General features: G+C 47.5%; 1 protein-coding gene across 7 annotated transcripts in view; it reads right to left on the reverse strand.

Moving 5' to 3' along the window:
• The window catches only part of meis2a (Meis homeobox 2a), an 82,325-nt gene that overhangs the window by 32,467 nt on the left and 30,771 nt on the right, over window positions 1-19,087 (reverse strand). For 6 of the 7 annotated variants that reach the window (XM_030443713.1, XM_030443714.1, XM_030443708.1 and 3 more), the window contains exon 8: window positions 14,701-14,846. In XM_030443713.1, coding sequence (XP_030299573.1) covers window positions 14,701-14,846 — 146 coding nt within the window. The remainder of the gene's footprint in view (window positions 1-14,700; window positions 14,847-19,087) is intronic. The other variant, XM_030443709.1, reaches the window with a different exon arrangement.

Raw genomic sequence — 19,087 nt, forward strand, 5'->3', positions numbered from 1 at the left:
GACTGTGAGGTAATTGGTCTACTTTCCTTTGCGCGGGACTTTTAGGGCCTATAAGCAGATCATTAGAGGCCTGGTGGGCCTGTCAAAGCAGAAGACCCACGCACTCTGCCCACGTTGGACAGCCTCACATCCACACCACTTGTCACCGTTACCAGTCATAAAGTCATCGGGAGCACACGCTACGGCTAAAGTGTACTGAATGGGGCTAAGCCTCTGAATAAACATCTGCACTGGTTTAATGACGTATGTACACATTGTAAAAAAGCAATGACTTTCTAAACCGACTTACTGAGAGACTTGTCCTAAGGAAACCTCGAGCGTTGCTTTTTATCTTTTGTTTGCTAATTATTTTACCCCCCGAAAACCTTTTTCAGACTCCTACCATTTCCAATGTTGGCCGAAAGAAAAAATTACAATAAATGCCTCTTGACAAATGTTTGTTTCCCTCAGGCTAATAATTAGGCATTTTTCTGCATTAAATAGGTCTGGGGTTGTTAGACACTATTCAGGCTTACAGCTTACAGGCCACTTTAAAAAGAAATGTTGGGAAAGCACAGGGGGCCAGTGACAGGCACTTACAACCCAGAGCCTGTTGATAGAGTCTGGAGGGAAAAGGACTTAATATTAACATACAGGGTCTCTTTAAGTTTATCCTCTTTTCTCTACTGTGTTCTTTAGGACTTTGTTTAACTCCCTAAGTCAAAGTAAAGTGGGGCCGATCTTCAATTGAAATAGAAACAGATTAATTTGCGGAGAGATGGACAGACCGAGGGAGGGAGAAAAGCGGGCGTGTTCGCTCTTCAAATAGAAGATTCTGAGAGTTTCCACTTGACGGTTCTCCCTTTCATTGTGCATTAACTTAATGAGCATAAGTATTCAAATACACAACCAGGACCTCTTTTAGCTCGCTCCCTCTCTCTTTCTTGTCTCTCCCTCTGTCTCTTTAAGACTCCACATTCTCGAGAGAAAAAGGCCAGTACATTCTAATAGCGAGCCTCGGGACACGACAACAAGAGCACAACCACTTACAGAGGACAAACAAGAAACCCCCGGGGCCGGCGCTGGAATGTCAAGCCAATTTGGAAGATTTCATAGGACATTTGTAATGTCAATTTTTGTTTTCAGGTCAAAAATCAAAGGCAAACATGGTGGGTAACATTTGTCCATTACAGTGCAGGCAGGAACACCCCCCTCCCCCGCCGAAAAACAGCTGCAGGGGACACTTCCTGTTTGCTAATGATGCTAAATGTGTTCAAGTCAGCCATGTCAAATTTTCTCTCCCACTGAATGGACAGCTGGGGTGGAAAAAAAAAAAAGAGGTTTTTTCTCGTCTTTCCTCCACTGTCTCCATTTTCCTCTGGCCAGTGAAAGAAGCTCTTAGGCCCATGACAGACAGACCCTTCAGATCATGTCCCTGTCAGTGAGACAGAGGAGCATGGCTGATGGTAACCATAGGTGCATTCATCTGAGATCACAAGTACTTCCATGGAACAAAGCCAGGCAAGCCCTGATCAGTCACCACCCCGTCCCTACCTGTTGTGTCTCCTCTCTTTTACTGAATACCGTTTTTTTTTTTTTGCCTTTCAGAAATGCACGTCGTCTGAGCTCTCCTTTCATCTGGGGGTGTATGAGTCAAGGAGATATCTCCTGTCGTTGCTCAACACCCAGAGGCCGCTGGCTGCACGGCGCTGTGTGGACTGACGAATGCCCTCAGGACCTTCCACTTTCTTAATGTTCCTCAAAGCGCAGTCGACATATGATGGGAGTTAAAATGCCTTTTTGTGAAGTGCCGCCGACAGAAGAGAGAAGAGGAGGAGAGAGGAGAAGAGAAGAGAAGAGAAGAGAAGAGAAGAGAAGAGAAGAGAAGAGAAGAGAAGGAGTGGTGAGGCAGGGATATAGCTTTTAGGCTTGGTTAATAGCAGCCGATCTTTAAGTGCATTCTTCCATCCTCTCCCTCTCTCTCCTTGTAGTGCTCTTAGGCTCAATCCTGCCCGGGGGCCGAGGTGACCTTTGACCTGGCTGGCCTGCCTAGCTACAGCCCTCTCGTTTGTTAGGGGCTTTATCCACTGACAAAGCAGGCAGGAAGTTGGCAGCCACCCAGCAGCCCCATGGGAGGATGACCATCAGCTAGCTCAGCTTACCGCTTATTACAGGATGGTGGGGAGCATGTGTGTGTGTCTGCGTGTGTGTGTGTCTGTCTGACTGCGTGCTGCTGTGTGTGTGTGTGTGTGTGTGTGTGTGTATGTGTGTGTGTGCTGCCTTGCGCTCGCTGTGTACTACTGTATGCGTGCGCGCATGCCTGTTTGCAAATGTGTGCGTGTGGCCGCTAGGCATGTTGGAGTGTAGCCGCATACTTGTGTTTGTGTGTAGAGGAGCGACAAAATCAGAAGTGCGGCTGACCTTTTTTTTTTTTTCGGGCCGGCAATTTCTTCTTCTTTTTTTTTTTTTTTAACTACGCTGGCTAATGACACGCAAAGAATAAGCCTGGAAGCTACAAACGTCCCTGTCTCCAAGCTAACCCGATCAGCTACGCATGTTAGCAACAATCAGGCAACCTTCCAGCCACTGGACTCAGGGGACCCCAGCACACTTCGGTCTCTCTCTCTCTCTCTCTCTCTCTGTTCTCTCTCTTCTCCTCCTCCTCCTCCTCTCCACAGCCTGTTCATCGGAGCGCTCAGAGCAGCTCACTAAAACATTATATCATAAGACACTCCAGTTTCACTCTCGCCACTCCATAAAAGTCAGGTAATTCATACTTCATTTATATACCTTCCCATTAATAAAGCTGATGAACTTTTACTCCTTAAATCTAATGGGCCATTTTGCCATGACTGCCAGCGCTTGCCGTTTCCGCCATCCCCCCCCGTCTCTCTTCCCTCCACTCCTGCTTTGGAGCGAGCTAATCCACAGTCACTCAGTCACCGCTCACGTACAGTGTTTTATGGGTGAGGAGAGAAAGAGAAGGATTTAGAGATTTTTTGAGGCTTTTGACTGACCTCTGCCACAGGCAAGCAGTAACACGTACCGTACAGTGATTTGTTGTTCTCCCTCTCTCTCCATTTCCCCTCTACCTCTCTCTATCTTGGGTGCAACAGAGGGTCATTGACCTCCGGGCCTAAAGCAAGGCACGATGGCTCCCCGGCTCGGAGGCTGTTGACAACTGTCTGTGTTCTTTTCAACAACTCGTTGAACCACCACCACCCCCCCTCCACCCCTTCCCTTCTCAGGAATGTAACACAACCGCTCGCTGAGGTAACCCAAGCCCCTCCCCTCTCCCATCCTTCATTTACAGAAAGAGAAAGAGAGAGAAAAGAGAGTGAAAGCAAGACCAACTGGGGGTGCTGTCCCCCATCTACCCATCTAACTCTTGCTCCCTCTCTATTTCTCTTCCTCTCTTTAGATTTGCTTCTAGCCCACTGCCTGCGGAATAATTAATGATGCAATTGAGCCGAGCAGAAGACTCTGACCAGCAGGGGCCGTTCCTGAATGCCCCGTGTAGCCGTTTTATGGAAGACCGGAAAAATAGGAGGAGAGAAAGACAAGGGGAGACGGATAGGCAGAGGAAGAGAGAGACATAAAACAGTCAGACAGTGAGAAAAAGAGATTGTTAATGGTCGGTTCCCCAACAAGCCTTAACTCAGTCTTCCTACTCTGTTTTCGGCCCCTCTAGTCTAATCCTCTTGCCCCATCCCCCTTCTCCTCTCCTCCATCCTGATGGCGGGATCGGGGGGCCTGACCTGTCTGGTGATTGATGGTAATGTCTCAGGAAGTCATTTTCCCCGACAGCACCCCGCCGCCTTTCACCAGGCCTGGTGCAGAGGTGAGCCCATCACACGGACGCTTTTAACTCTTTGCTCACTCTCCGCCCAGGTCTTACCGACGCACCATCTTCTCCTTCCCAACCAACCACCACCCTTCGAGCCCCCTACTTCAGACACCATGGCGGTGAGATGTGGCAGAACAGTTCTGTCAGAAAACAAAGCATGTTTTGCACAGCAGAGAAAATAAGGGTGTCTTGACCAAAAAACACGGGCCATCTTGAAGTGGATCTGCCAAGTGGCCCCTAATTCAGGTTGCTGGGGATGGATCCCCGCGACTCCATTACTGTCAGCGCTTACCACCTCCATTATGGCAATTAGGACGTGGTTCCAACACTAGGAATGCTCTGCTATGCTCTGGAATTGCTAACATCTGCCGTGTCTCCGCTCCATGTGTCAGAGCGGAGTTGTCTTTTCTTAAACACACATCTTTTTACAGTCACACTCTCTCCTCGCTCTCCTCCTTTTTTCCGCCCGTTTCTTCAACACCGCTCTCCACATTTATTTTCTTAATTCGACTCAAACTGTGCCTTAAAGAGATCCCTCTCTGTTTGAGTCCAAATAACCTAAAATGATCCGTGAAGAGCCTCGCGGTTCCCGTTTTCAATAGGCTTCATTAGTTTTTAATATCTAGCCAAGGAAAGGAGGGGAAAATAGCATGGAGATAATCAATGGAAAGGGGCTGGTAGCCTATTAATCTCCCCCAAAGGATTGTGGGTTAATACACGCTCTTGCATAGGCAAACATGGCTGTGTGGTGAACACATCTGTCTGCCTGGATGGGCTACTTAATGAAACAGCCAGCGTTTGGCTGCTGAGATGGATGTCGTTCCCCCAGTGAAAAATGAGTTCGCTCTCCCACTATGCTGAGCCACACATGATAGGGCTCCATTCAATTCACCGGAGACCTGACTGTGTCCCCGCATGAGAGCGGCTTAAACAATGAGGGTGCGGGGCAGGACAGGCAAAGCATGGCCACTGGAGCAAGGCCTTCATGGAGATCATATCAGGGAATCCTAATGTGAACAAGAGTCTGACTGATCTGGGAATGAGAGAGGACAGAGAAAGACTAGAAGAGGAGTCGTACAGTAGGCAGATAAAGCAGAACAAGGGGAGGACAGAGATGAAGGCTGAGCCACCTGGGACAGATAAGCAGGCTCAATGTGTGTGAGCGTCAGTGTTTGTGTGTGAAAAATGTTGCTCTGCGTGTGCACGCATGTGCAACTTATCTGTCGGGACGTGTGTGCACGTTTCTTCGTGTGCGTGTGTGTGTGTGTGTATTCCGACAGTGTCGGAGGTGACCCCTGGTCAGGGAGTCCTGTAACAGGAGCTCACCTCCGGTTCTGCGAGCCCTCCTCTCAGTTGTGCTAAACAGCCACCTGAAGACAGGATTAGCCATTGTGACCCGGCCCCAGAGGTAACCGAGATACACCTCCGGGGACAGACATGAAACACACACTGTCACGTGTTGCAGAGACGCAGCCAGGTGGGAGGACACAAGACGGACACAGAGAGGAAGATAGAGGTTTAAAAAAAAAAAAAAAGAAAAAAAAAAGGGCTGTAAAATGGAGACAGGACGGGGACAGATGGCGGCGGGGATTGTAGGAGCAAACAGGACACCTATAAGAGGATGAATGCAAGTAGGATACAGTATAATGACAGCGAGCTGAGGTGAAGGTGTCCGTGGTGTTTGCCGTTGTCTGGTGAAAACAAAGCATCAGAGCATAAGAGGATTGGGCGACCTAACCCGGTGCCTTGGGGTAGCCGAGATTTGTGCCTGTATGGAAATTGATGCCTGTCAGCCCGTCTATGACTCAACTCTGACAGCATGCATGCATGTGTGTTTCCCGTGTGCACATACAAGTGCGCGTGCTGTGCTGTGCTGTGACAAATGAGCTGTGCTTAATTTGCGACTGATTATGCGGGCTGCTGGTGCCCTAAAACCCCTTTGAACTTGTAATTGCCCCTGGTTTCAGTAATGAACATTAAGGAGGATTCAGAAATGTGTGGCTAATTACACATTTGCCCCCCCTTTTTTTTTTAATTTCTCCGTCTTCATGCTGGATGAGAAAGAGGAAAAAGGAGGAGCAGAAGCCGGTGGTAGGAGGATGAGAGCCAAGGAGGAGGTTCTGGGGTTGGGAGGCATACACTGCTGTTGTCGCCCTCTTTATCTAAATAATTGTACAAGCTGGTTTATGGGCTTTAGAGAGGTGCTTTGTGTGTCATTCGCTGCAGCCCCGGGGATACAGGGGGGGACTAGCTTTCCCCATGATCAATATTCAGAGAGATTCACATCTGGAGCCAAGGCCTGCTCTGCCTGGATTTGGATTTATATATATTTATTTCTTCTTTTTATTTGATTTTTTTTCTTTTGTTCTCTTCTTCCTCTATCCATCTGCTTTTTCTTATCAGCGTGTGCTGCAGCTATTTTTTGATACAGGGGTTTGCTATCTATCACACATGCTCATTTGAGTTGCCTTACATGATCTTAGGGGAGAGGAGGGGGTGGTGGCTGCAGAGAAATCCAGAGAAGGGAACGAGGTCTGCGCTGCGTGGAGAACACCAACAACACATGGCTCAGTGTATACGCTGAGGTAGAGCTGCTGGAGCATGAGAGCATTCTGGGTAAATGGCTGCGGTGCAGGGAGGGTCCACTGAGGCTGGTGGAGGGGGGAAGAGTCGGGGAAAGGAGCAACAAATTGACCCGCTCAGCCTCGGTCTTTGATGTGGACTGGGCTCGCTCTTAAAAAAAAAAAAAAAAAAAAAAAAAAAAAAAAACAGTCCATATGTTCAGAAGGGGAAAACGAGAGGATATCAGTGGGGAGAAAAATGAAAAGGTGAGGAAGTGGGGGGAAGAGGTGAGAACAAGAGGCATCGCTCCCAGTTATAAGGACCCCACTGTGCTGGAATCCCACTGCCTGCCCCTGGACTGAGCGCTGGGCAAAACAAAAGCATGCATTTGAGAGGAGCAGGAGAGGGAGGGAAGAAAAATCACACAAAATGGCAGGAGTGGGATTTGGTGCAGCCAGGGTCCCATGACAAACCAAACAGTGCAACACAAGGTCTGTTTTTGATTTCTACTCCGTGCCTCCATCCCTCAACCTCTTCCTCTTTCCTCGCCTCCCTCCCTTCTTTTAGCCTGGTTTGCCGTTTCCGCGCTTGTGCTGCTCCTTTTTTCCCCTTTTGCATTTTTTCTTCTCTTGGTGTGAGATGAATATCAAAGCACTGCTGGGGCAGCTTGGAGGCCTGCAGCAGAATCTCATTGGCCTCCATGGTCCCCCAGCATGCAGCAGCCACCGTTTTCTCGCAGCTCTTGCCACAACCCCGCAATCAACCGTGGGGGGATGAGGCTGCAGCCTGCAGGGCGGTACCCCTGGAAGGGTAAGGGGTAATTTAAGGAAACTCGCTCTAAGATGTGAAACCAAAATCCTCTTATACATTTTGTTATGAGTAAGATAACCCCAGAAGTGTAGAAAAGGGAAAGCGGCAGAAAATCAGCTACCACCATCTTAATAACCCTGCTTTTTCCACCAGGGGCATGTACGCTATCACAGGCTTCCTTACGGGGTCCCATATTACACATGACGTCATTCAGCCCTGCTTCTTACAGAGTCAGCTCAGCCAGGTCCCAGCCAATGGATCAGTGTTATGACTACAGCAGCAGTGGTTTGCGCTGCCGTGCTGAAGGCAGGGAAACGTTGCCGGCTCGGGGTTTATTCTCAGAGGAGCACGGGGCCTTGAAGAAGTCTCCTCAGCTCTGTGCATTTGCAGAAGTCTCTCGCTGCTCAGAGCTGTGAGTTTATAAATCTGACTGCCCTCCACAGGCCTGTCCCTGTTTGCATTCTTCTGCGGTCAGGGCATGTGCAGTCACCTCTGCAGGGGTCGGTCAAGCTCTTGCTGTGCTCCTCGTCCCCAATGAGGACGCCCCTGTTGTAAAAACCTCATCTAAAGAAATACATCAAATTCAACCGTTGTCTGGCTGGAGGATAAGTTGCAGGACGCTCTCATCTTTTCTTTTTTTTTTTTTTCCTTTGGTAAAACACTGTTGAGTTTCACACAGCTTAATCACCTCCGTGAACGTGTCGTAAACAGTCCCTCAGCGAAGGCACTCATTGCTGCTACTTCATTAAACAACCTGCATTAAGATGCAAACAGCAGGAGTGAAAATTAACAGGGAGGGAGGGAAAGGGGAGGAGGAAGCATTGGAATTACGCAGGAATCACCGCATTTCCACATGCACCCTGACGCGATGCTCATCTTGCGGACATGCAACCCTATTTCAGTGAAAATTAAAGCAAAAAAAACAGCAAACACGCCTGCTCTTTTCCTTCACACAGCGCGTAGTGTATGCAAGGTTAATATGCCATGCTTTATACGTCAGTGGATTCCACGTGGGGTTAGTTGGCTTTGAAGTGGAACTACGGCAGATCTGGATTAGGGGGCAAAGTGTAAAGGTCTGATGTCGGAGCATGAAACGAATTAGGGCTTATTACATTCTAATGCACCACTAAACCTCTGGAACGGCTAGCAGCTATGCCAAAGCACACTGTAAACAGAGCTGTGACACACTAACACTGGGAAATTACCGCAAAGCCACTGTGCAGTGAAATGGCAAAGTTGATGCGGCCCGTCATATAATTATACAGCCTGTGAAAAGGGGAAGTCACCGGATCCCCCCGTCTAAACTTTCACTCTGGTTTTTCTTTCTGCTCCCTCTTACAAATAAAACAACATCTTGTTGACACCAATTTGTTGATGAAGGTGAGAATTAAAGAATTTCCTTAGTATCTTTTCATTACAGCGTCGGAGTGTCTGGGTTTTTTCCTGTGAGGTCTGTCTGTGGCGTGGCGGCCCGGCTGTGGAGGAACAGATGGCAGACTGAGGCGGCTTGGGTCTCTGTTTTTCCAGGGTCGCTGAGCAGCCGACGTAGGAACACAGCGACTAGACAATAGCTAGGCACCGAGCCTCCACCGCCCCGACCCTAAAGAGCTCCTCCACAGTCATTATCAGTGACTTTCAATGACTCCCGTTCTAAACACCGCCAAACTATGCTGTCATATTGTCACTAACGGCTGTTATGTAAACACTAAAAGCAATGGGTATTGTCACAGTAGTAATGTGATGACTCTTTTTCCTGCTGATAGTCACACATCTGAGCAGCGGTAGTGAACCAAACTGTCGCCTGGGCTTCTACGGGTGACTGGAGAGCTGACTTTTGGGCTCCGAGGCAAACGAGCACATGACAGATTAGTGTGTGGGCCTCCTCCAGGCCTCCACCTCTGTGACCCTTAGGAGCCCCCTCTTTACCCCCACTCCTCACCCTTTGCTCTTACTCCTAAAACCCCTTTTTTTCCCTCCATTGTCTCCACCCTCTCTTCATCCAAACAACCTAAAGAGGTGAAAAGCAAACAGATTTGTCGACGTCTGACAAATAAGTTGCTTCTTTATAATACTTCCGTCAGGAAAAGGTTAATTTATATCGTATAAGAGGGCTACAAATCAAAAAGAAATCTATTTATAATTCAAACTAATCACTTTAATCACAAAGGTAAGTACATAAACTCACCATGGATGAAAAAAAAACAAAAATGTGTCGTGCCATGTGTACTGGAAAGACAAAGTGAGCACCGGCAAATATGGAATAAACAGCTTTCAGCAGTTTAATGTAAAAGGAGAAAGGGCTTGGGTGTTTCAAACTGTTTGCAGATGTGTGGCTCCACCAGTTAAATGCTGCTTGTACTGGAACAACACACAAGGATTAGAAGGACTAGAGGAGCTTAAACAAAACTGGGGACACTACAGAGCGGACTTGTTTAGTCTACTCAGACAACATGCCCTCTCTTTTTGAGGGATGGACTCGTACACTTGTTTATCGTATGGGACAAACATCCGTTGCCAGGGTTCGGCCTTGCCTGCGCCCATGTCTTGTGAATGACCCTAGCTGGCTCTTTTATGTGCATCTATAAAGGCCGGACGAGAGAGCAGCTAGGAGGGCTCGACCTGGCGATGACACCCTGTTGTCATGGAGACTAATGCTATGCTGGGCTTGGATTGGGCGGGGGTGGCCACTGTCACTAGTGCCTAATGATGTTTGCGGCACAATGCACTCATCTCGTCACAAAGTGTGATCTGTCCTCACTCTGATTAACGCCTGTGTATAAACGGGGCATCTTTTGAGCTCTGGTGTGAGTTCTTCCTGGTTACAAGAAGAGCTGACATGAATAATCAATTCAGTAAAAAAAAAAAAAAAAAAGAAGAAAAATCTCATATACCACTGTACTCTGTATGCTGTTGGTAAATGGCCATCACTGGATGTCTGCCTACCTTGGCATGTTTGACTTATATATAAATCTCACCTTGGGCTGATTCCTTCTTATCTGTGTTCAAGCCAAAATCAATATGGCCTGCACTCTTACAATATTCTTCTGATGCTGGTCCCCAGAGAGCTAGGCAAGAAAAGCATTTAAATAAGTCGCCTCTTCTTCTTGGAAAAATGTACAGAAGGACCTGACATTGTCAGAGCTGAATACTACAGGGGAATTTAAGGGAACAAGAAGACAGTATTCCTGGTCAATGGCAGGATTGCCCGGGGGCAAGTGAAATGCAACGTCCAGCAGTGAAATCTAGTAACTAACTTGTCCAGCCGGGCAAGTGGTAAAAAGCATGTAATAATTTCCAGAACTGATGATGGAAGCAATTAGGGAGTGAGCCACCTCGCTGACTTCTCATCTCTGTTGGAGGTTCTCATGTGCACAAATGATTTAGCACTCGCGGAAACAAAAACAAAATGGCAGCAGATAAAGACATTTACAAACCAAAGCGCAAGCGGAATGTGGGCATAACTATGTATTGCGGTGTTTGGAACGAGTTTGAGTGCAAGGGCGTAAAGATAAAATGCGACAATTGGCTTTAATCCATGTTGTTATTTGATATAGGCTAATACATTAAAGAAATCTGTGCAGGGGCAAGTCAAATTGACAAGGGCCGAGCAGATTTTTGTTCCAGTTGCCGAAATTTCAACATTGGCGTTGGCATGCGATTGCTCCTTAATTTTCATCTAAATGTTTGTCTGTTTGTATTTGTTGTCAAACTGTCTTGGCCAGCTCGCTCTTGAAAAATAGATTTTAATCTCAATAAGACTTAAAGGATACATATTTTATTTTTTTTCAATTGTGTTACACATAAGGAGGATAAAAAGTTAATTGTTTTTCGTGCATATGTACATAAATACAATCTAATCATGTGTAAACATGTCTCATCTGAACACACAGTTCTAGTGCTCACAGTCCAAGGACCAGGGGATATATCACTTCCCTTTCAAGGAGCCCAGGGGACCAATACACCTGGCTTAGCAGCTTAACAGAATTTCCCCCAAACACCCAGGCCAAAGGGTGGCCCCGGCACAAAACCTGAGACGCTTGATGCTTGAGAGGGCTACCTACTTACTCATCTGACTGACCACTCTCCTCTCTTGCACTCGATCCTCCCCCCCCCCCCACCTTCTAACTAACACACACACGTGTGCCAAACTCTCATGTGGCCCGGTTTGCTCCTGAGGTCCCTTATTTATTTTCATAGGTGTTTGAGGGTTTACACTAGTCAAAAGACAAGGCCAGAGTCCCAGAGTGGTATCTTTGGATTTGAGTGCTTCCTGTTTTCATTGCGAGGCCGACCCTTGTCTTTACAAGGGTGAGTAAAGGCTAGCAGGGGCTAGCGGGGGGTGAGAGGGAAGGAAGGCCAGGGGCGCCGAGGGGCTAATTGTAGTTTGTAGAGTTTGCTTTTGCCAAACAAAAGGGCATCACCCTGCGCAACAATAAGACAAAACTCCCATCACTGCCTCCTTTATGTCTTCCACCTTCTCTCTCCACTTCCCCTTCCCTCTATCCAGCCATCGGTCCGCCTCGCTCCGGCTTCCTCTAGTGGATTTTGCAGTCCATGCTTTTGAAGTGCAGTAGAACATTTTACCCCTAACAGTGAAGTTTACCTTTCTGATAACATAATCTCCCTGTAGTATTGAAAAGCTTATACCAACAGTCTGGGATTTTCCTTCCCCCTAATGTGGCTGGAAGACATCCAGAAACTCATGGAGGGGGGGGGGGTATTAGAGAGTGGGAGGGAGGATGGAAGGAGGGAGCGGAGAGAGACGGTCTGACCCTCTTCTGCCAGCCAACACCAGCTGATCTGTCCTGCCATTTGCCAATTACATATGGGGCATTTAAGGTTGCCAGCTCACGTGCTCTCCGGAACATGTGTGTTTGGGCTCGACACAAAAAAGAGGTCAGGGTTATCACAGCTACTCCAACGAGGAACTGTGGAATCTTTGCATATTTTGCCGGACCCTCATGGCACCGAAAACCGCTGCCGATAATGAGGTAACTTTCTATACGCGACTGTCATCAAGAGAGCGATCTTCCTCCCGAGAGAGAGTGAGGTCAGAGCGAAGCGAGGGAGGGTGGGAGGGAAGAGGGGCGAGGGGGCAATTTTGTTATACTGAATCCAAAAGCCAACAGTTGTTACTATTGGCCTGTGTTGTTTTTCTGTGTGTGGAGGGGGGTCCCTGTCCTTTTGAGCTTTTCAGAAGACGTGACAATGGCTGGATGTTGAGAACATATGTAGAGAGACCCCTGCGGCTCACGGACGAGGAGCTCCATGCTGGCCCCGCGGTTTGAAAAAATACAAGGCCGCTCCTTTCACTCCTCACCCCTCAGTTAATGAATGCATGAATGGCAGAATGCCGCTATAGGCCATTCAGGGGCCAAAGTCCCCAAGAATTCAAGCCGGCACAAACGCATCCAGCAATAGCAAATACATTTGCTTAACAAATTTAAAGAAAGGAGAATGGCTAATGGGTGTGAGTGTGTGTGTGTGTGAGTGAGAGAGAGAGAGAGAGGGAGAGAGAGGGAGAGTTTATGGGTGGGAGAATTGGATGGTGAGAAGAGAAGGGGGATAATTCAATTAGTCCTCTTCCTCAGTAGAGAAATGAAGGCAGGTTAAAAGGGAGGGATTATTATTTGTACAAGACTGGCCAGGGCCTTGCACAAAAGAAACAAATAAAGATTGGAGAGAACATCTACAAGCAGGGGATGTGATAAAGGGAGAGAGGTACAGAGAAAAAGAGGGCCTTGAAAGCTCTGCTCTGTCTGAATTAACCAGCTCGCTGAAAAAATGCGCCTGTGCCCGCCACCAGGCCCTTTCCCCCCTCCTTTCCCTTTCCACTCTTTCAATTCGATTTTTAAAACAATTCTAAAGAAAATTGCCGGCGACTCTTCCAAAAAACAAAAAAAAAACGCTGTACCCCTCCCTCATGAGGACAGATTCCAAATGTGGAAGAAATGTTTTAAGTCTAATCTCACAACAGTAAGTCTGACGCTCAGTTCAAAAATTTGGCCTTTTTTGTTTGTCCCCCCTTCGTTTACAGACGAGTGGCGTTACTCTAAGCTCAGGGAGCTGAAACACGCTCTAATAATTAAAAAAAAAAAAGTTCAGCCTCCCTCCTGCCCTCTGCCTCTGAATGGAGCTCGGTCTGTATGGTTGTTTTTTTGGTGAGAGGTCTCCAGTCAGGGAGCGATGGAGCTGTGAACAGCTGTGAAGTCATTTTGATAATGATGAGAATAATAAGCATGCAGACTGGCGTGGTGGAGCCGCTAAGGCCTGCGAGGCTCAGGGCTTTGCTGTTGCAGCTTCACTGCTCCTGAATAGATAAAAGTGATTAAAGCACTCCTGATTATCCCTGACCAATATGTAATGGATTTACAGCCCTTTCAATTAGGCCGTATTTGCTGGCCACACATTACTTGGGCTTTTGGTTAGGTAATCAGGGTACAGGGGCTTTAGGCAGGGCGAGGGCACTGGTAAAGGCGGGGTTGTTGGGTACAGGGGTGCATGTGGGAGGGGGGGGGGCACCCAGCCCTCTAAAATACATGTATGGATGAGCTCCAAACTAAGTCTCTTGTACTTTCCCTCTGCATTGTCCCTCCATCTCAGGGACAGTTAGCCATGTGCTCAGAGAGCAGCTTACGTGTCCTGGCGTGGCCACCTCCTCCTGAAATCTGATCTGCGTTGCAAAATCAATACAGCCTGATGTTCTGATAATGTCCTGACATTAGCGAGGGATAGGGGGGACATGTGGTGCTTCCCCTAATACTTCACACAACCGACGGACGGACAGAAAAGCAGGCTGACGGACAGAGAGAACGGCCAAGCAAAGAGAGAATTTCATCATTTTATCGAGTACGTTCGAACTACTGTGGTGTTTGAATATTTAATCCTAGCTATGTAGCATCACTGTGCTCATTGAATGAGTTGTCTGGCAAACAAATATATTCCTTAAACATGGGAATGAGAAGAAAATAAAGCGAAAAGTGACACTGATCAAGATGTGTACTCATTCCAATTAAAAACTGCATGACATAGCTGGAAAGTTACATATCTGAAGCCCATAAAACATCTACACACCTACAAAAATGACAGATTTTGACACTGTACTCAACTGAAATCGTCACACTTACACTCATAATCCTTTGCCAGTAACTACCACTCCCTCTCTTAAAAAAAAAAAAAAAAACACTCTTCTTCAGGCCAAACAAACAGTGCACCTCTCATTGGGAGTAAATGACATGGATTGTCTCTCTTACCCGCATAGTGCTGAGCCGGGTAAACAGTCCGAACTGATTAGATTGACCTGGTCACCGTGTCCGTCTGACAGGTGGCTGACAGGTGAGCATCACAGCACTGCCGTCTCTCACTCCCCCCCTTCAGTAATGACTGTGACAGGTGTGTGTGTGTGTGTGTGTGTGTGTGTGTGTGTGTGTGCGCGCATGATTTTGTTTGACTGTGTGTGTGCATGTTTCTACCTCTCAAAAAAGTAAGGGCTTTTTGCTTACCGTGAGATGCTGGAAGAGCCACGCCCTCATGATGTTCGTGGCCACCTTGGGGAAAATGCCACGCTTTTTCTGCCTCTTCTTATCCTTGTCTGGATCATCGTCATCCCCTGTGCCAGGCGATGCAACGCTGTTGTCTAAGCCATCTCCTGGATGGAAACCAAACCCAGGGTTAAATAACATCCTGGAGCGCAACACTGACTCAGAATACAAGGGAAAAAAAATATCCTGATCTAAAAATGTCTCAAAGCTGAAACAGAAATACAGTCAAAGCTGAGTTTAAGGGTTATGAAAAACGGATAAATGGACAAATACCACGGATACCTACAAAGGAATTTATAAGCGCCGCGCTGAGGCCGAGAGAATCGCTGTAGCAAAGCCAGTGTTGTGTATCGGAGATATGAAAGTTGGGGGGGGATTTAGATGGCCTTAGATGAAGGCCTGTGCAGAGAGTGAAGGGTTTTACACGGAGGCCTAGCTGAGTTGTTGTAAACCCCAGAGCACGGGAGAGGGGAATAGGGGTTAATGACTCTAATGTTATGGTTGGACGCCGAAACACTAGGTTCCTCATTCCGGTTCTACAGTAGGAGGCGGAGGAAAGGGAAAAAAACTGGAGCGAGATGACAAAAAAAAAAAAAAAAAAGAGGACAAGGAACCTTCACGTACAGTAGAGACTCAGACTCATGTCATTAATTCAATTAAATTTGCATGCTTGACATAATGTAGAGCATTTTTTTTCATTCTTTAAAAAGAGGAGCCAAAGGGGACAGGAAGGAGTTATGCAGACATATACAGTCATACGCAGACATTCGTCCATTCAGCATGCAAACAAAACTCAAAGGCGTTGATAATTCACAGCATCCAGTTGAGGCGTATGAGTATTAAAGTAGGGATGTGATTTGGGGTGGTTCATTGTTGCACTTCGATGCACATAATGGACTCGTCTGCCTCCCCCCACCCCAAACACCCGACTCACCCCACTCCCTTCCCCTCGCAGCAACCCCTCCCCATTCCGCCACAAGATTAGCATGACAGGCCAGCGGCGGCTTTGCCTGCATTAATGTCCGTCAGTGTTTGATTTCCAGAGGAAAACATGCGCATACCCGGACACGATTTCTCCTTCAAATCGAAGTTTCCATCTTTGTCCCTTGCCTTTTTTCTTGTTCCTCTTCCCCCGGCATTAATTGTGCATTAGCAAAAATGATTTACTTTTAACAGTCATAGTTATTTTTTCTTGCCCCCGGGCACAAATGCCTTGAAAGCCTTCCTTGAGGGCATCTAAATTATGTATCTGAAAAACTCCTCCACTAAGGCAGAGAAGGACCCTGACGTTCTCAAAATTCAGACTCGCTTGTCCTCCTGTTTTTGGGGAGGCATCAATCACAACCACCTATACAAGCCTAAATCTTGCATAAATATTTGAACTAATAACATTAAAAAGGGGGGGTGGGGGGGGGGAGAAAAAGGATCCGACTGGTGGCGTAATCAAATGCAAAATAAATGAAGAATACAAGGACAGCAGGGGCCCTCACTTCTAACTACTTTCCCCACTTTCTTTTTCTCTTTCCTCGCCCTTGTTTTTCCCTCTCTTTTTTGTACTCTCCCTGTCTTTCTTTTCTTTTCGGTGCACAGTGTTTTCCTTCCACATCATTAGCGCAGAGCCACACGAGAGAGGAAAACAGAGAAGTGCCGACTTTGCGCTCCCTGTGTGAAGTTTGAGAAGCAACAGCCCCCGTGAAGGACATATGGGAACGGGGACACAGACTAGGGGGTGTTGTAATTGTAGAATGGGCATTCATTAGTGGCAAATGCCGTAAATCCCAGGCTAAGTACGAATCCTTGTTCAGGAAAGCCTAAAACAATAAACTTTGGTCTGGCCGTAGCCCTACCCTGACTGTGAGGGGTTTCCTGAGAAATGCGACCCAGACGGAAGTCAAGTCTAACTCCCCCAGTTTGCTTCCAAAACTTCAATAACAACACGACTAGCGAGCTGTGAATTTTAACTACCCTCCTCTTGTTTCTCCGCTTTGAGCTCCACTGAATAATGTTGATACACAGTTTGGTTGTTTGTTTGTGTGCCGCCAGGTTTTGTGTTGATTTTCGAGCAAGTCTCCAAATCCCTCTCCTGCTGTGAGCAGTCAGGCTCATCCAATGGAACCACACAGTGGCCAAAAGGCTGGCAGATTAATTTTATTGACGTTTCCATTTTCACTGCAATGCGATAGCCTCCCCCCCGGCCAGGGCCAGAGCGACCCGTGCGTATTTACAGACTGACCTGTCACTTCATTACCCAGCATGCTTGCTGCCTCCTGCCCTCGCCCGCAAGGGTGAAACAAGACTCCAAGGCCTCCAGCTCGTCTCTCCCTCTGTCTTTCTCTCACATGCACATGGACACTGTCATGTGTACACAGATCAGACGTATGGCATCCGAGCCATGAATTCTGTGTGAGGTTTTGATAGTTGTTTTTGATTTAACGCATACATGTGGACATAAGTGTGCTCAGACAGAATGAGGGGAAAACCAAATTTGGACAGAAGGTGAAAATAACGGAAACAAAGGAAGAAAGAGGGGGAACAAGAAGAGGCAGAAGGAAGAAAAGAAGGAGTAGAAAAAGAATAAAGAAGAACCAACTTGCACAACCTCATTACATCTAAGGGAGAGCTGGTGCTTTGCATCCACCCCCACTCCTTTCTTATGAGCGAGAGAAGGAACGCTGCAGGGCAAATTGTCCCAAACGCTAATGGCTTCTGACTGTTCCCTGGCAACTCTGCCATTCTAACCTGTGTGGATGTGCACTCTGAAAAAAATGGGGAAAGGAAAAAAAAAAGTGCAGGGCAGAGCAGGGGGAAGCGTCCCATCATCTGGCCATGTGACACAGATGGGGGTTGGCTATTAGGAGGCAGCCGAAAGGCCTAGGGGAGCCGAGGTGCTGGAGTGTAGCCCCAGGCACTTTTGGAAAAGCAGCGCCCTTGGAGACAGAAAAAAGACAGCCCCCCCGCCTCCCCCCCGACTCTCCCCACTCTCTTTCTGTCTTCCTTCACTCTTTGCTCCTCTCTCCTCCTTCTCCCTCACCCGCCCTATCAATATCTTGACTTAAAGTGCTCGCAATGAAAGTTTGTGCATATTTTCATATGCACAGGAGGCGAAACAGTGTAATCAGGCAAGATGGAAGACAATGACCAGACGCAATGAGGGCGAGCAAGTGAGTGAAAACGCGAGCAAACAAACAAGCACGAGTCCAAGAGCACATTACACTCACATACATTCCCCTCTCTCATCACCAGTGGGTGGTTATTAAAAATGCATTCAGATATATCTCCCTGTGAGTAAATTGGTCTCAGGGCTGAGCTCATTAACGGGTTGGGAAAGGACTGTAAACACACTCTGCTTATCTAATGTTGGCACATTCAGGGTCGTTTCAGGATTTCGTGCACAAAGAACTGGTTGAGCACAAAGTGTCCTGCAGTCTCTGCTGAGAGTTAAGCCGAAATTCAGAGGAGTCCTAATGACGCTGGAGATCATGCCTCATGTCTAGGGAGGCACCCTGCCCCTCAGGGAGCCACTAAGGTCTAGCCAGCCCTGGAAGCATTATGGATATGGCCGTGAGTAGCACATATTACGACTCTATCAGAGCACCAAGAGCGCCCTCCCCTCGCTGCTCTACCATTCCGATATACCCATGCATGAATGAATAATGGCTTGTCAATAGTTGGAAAACATTCAGACCCAGTCATGGTTAGTTATCAAATAACACTCCAGACTTATTGGTCCCTATACTATTATTACACCTACTGAAAAGCCTCCAGACAAGCTTTAGATGTTGTGTGTGTGTGTGTGTGTGTGTATGTGTGTATTACTCCAAAGGCAGTGCAGTGATTTTGCACTGGGAGGCCCCAGCGTTTGTTTCAGGGTAATGAAGCAAGAGTGTAGAGGCAGTGGCTTATGGAAGCTGTGGTTAAAGTGACTAATTACAACAGACCCCCCGAGCCCCCTGTCAGCCCAAACTAGTCAGGCATGTTCACCCGAGCTCACCCAAATGAGGAGAAAAAAAACTCATGAGGAAAAAGTTAGACGGAGAACAGAAGCTAAGAGGGTTTGTTGTGCCAGGAGCTCCTTTGGCCCTTCTTTACCTTTAGCACACCATAGTGACCGGGCCCTCCAACCATCCCTCCTATTACACCACCTCTAGCCATGCAGGCTTGGCCGCGGAGAATGAAGAGAAAAGGAGAGGGGGATTTAGAGCCTCCCTTTTCCCTCTTTTTCTCCACAACTTTTCAGCCAACATAAGCGGCGTTTAGCACATTCAGTCCCCCCAAATGGCAGCGATTGAGCGAAGCAGTGGGGGCTCCTCTTTTGTCCGTCTGGTTACCCCTTTTATTTACTCTGGAT

Source organism: Sparus aurata, chromosome 16 (genome assembly GCF_900880675.1).
Source record: "Sparus aurata chromosome 16, fSpaAur1.1, whole genome shotgun sequence".
Taxonomy (NCBI): Eukaryota; Metazoa; Chordata; class Actinopteri; order Spariformes; family Sparidae; genus Sparus; species Sparus aurata.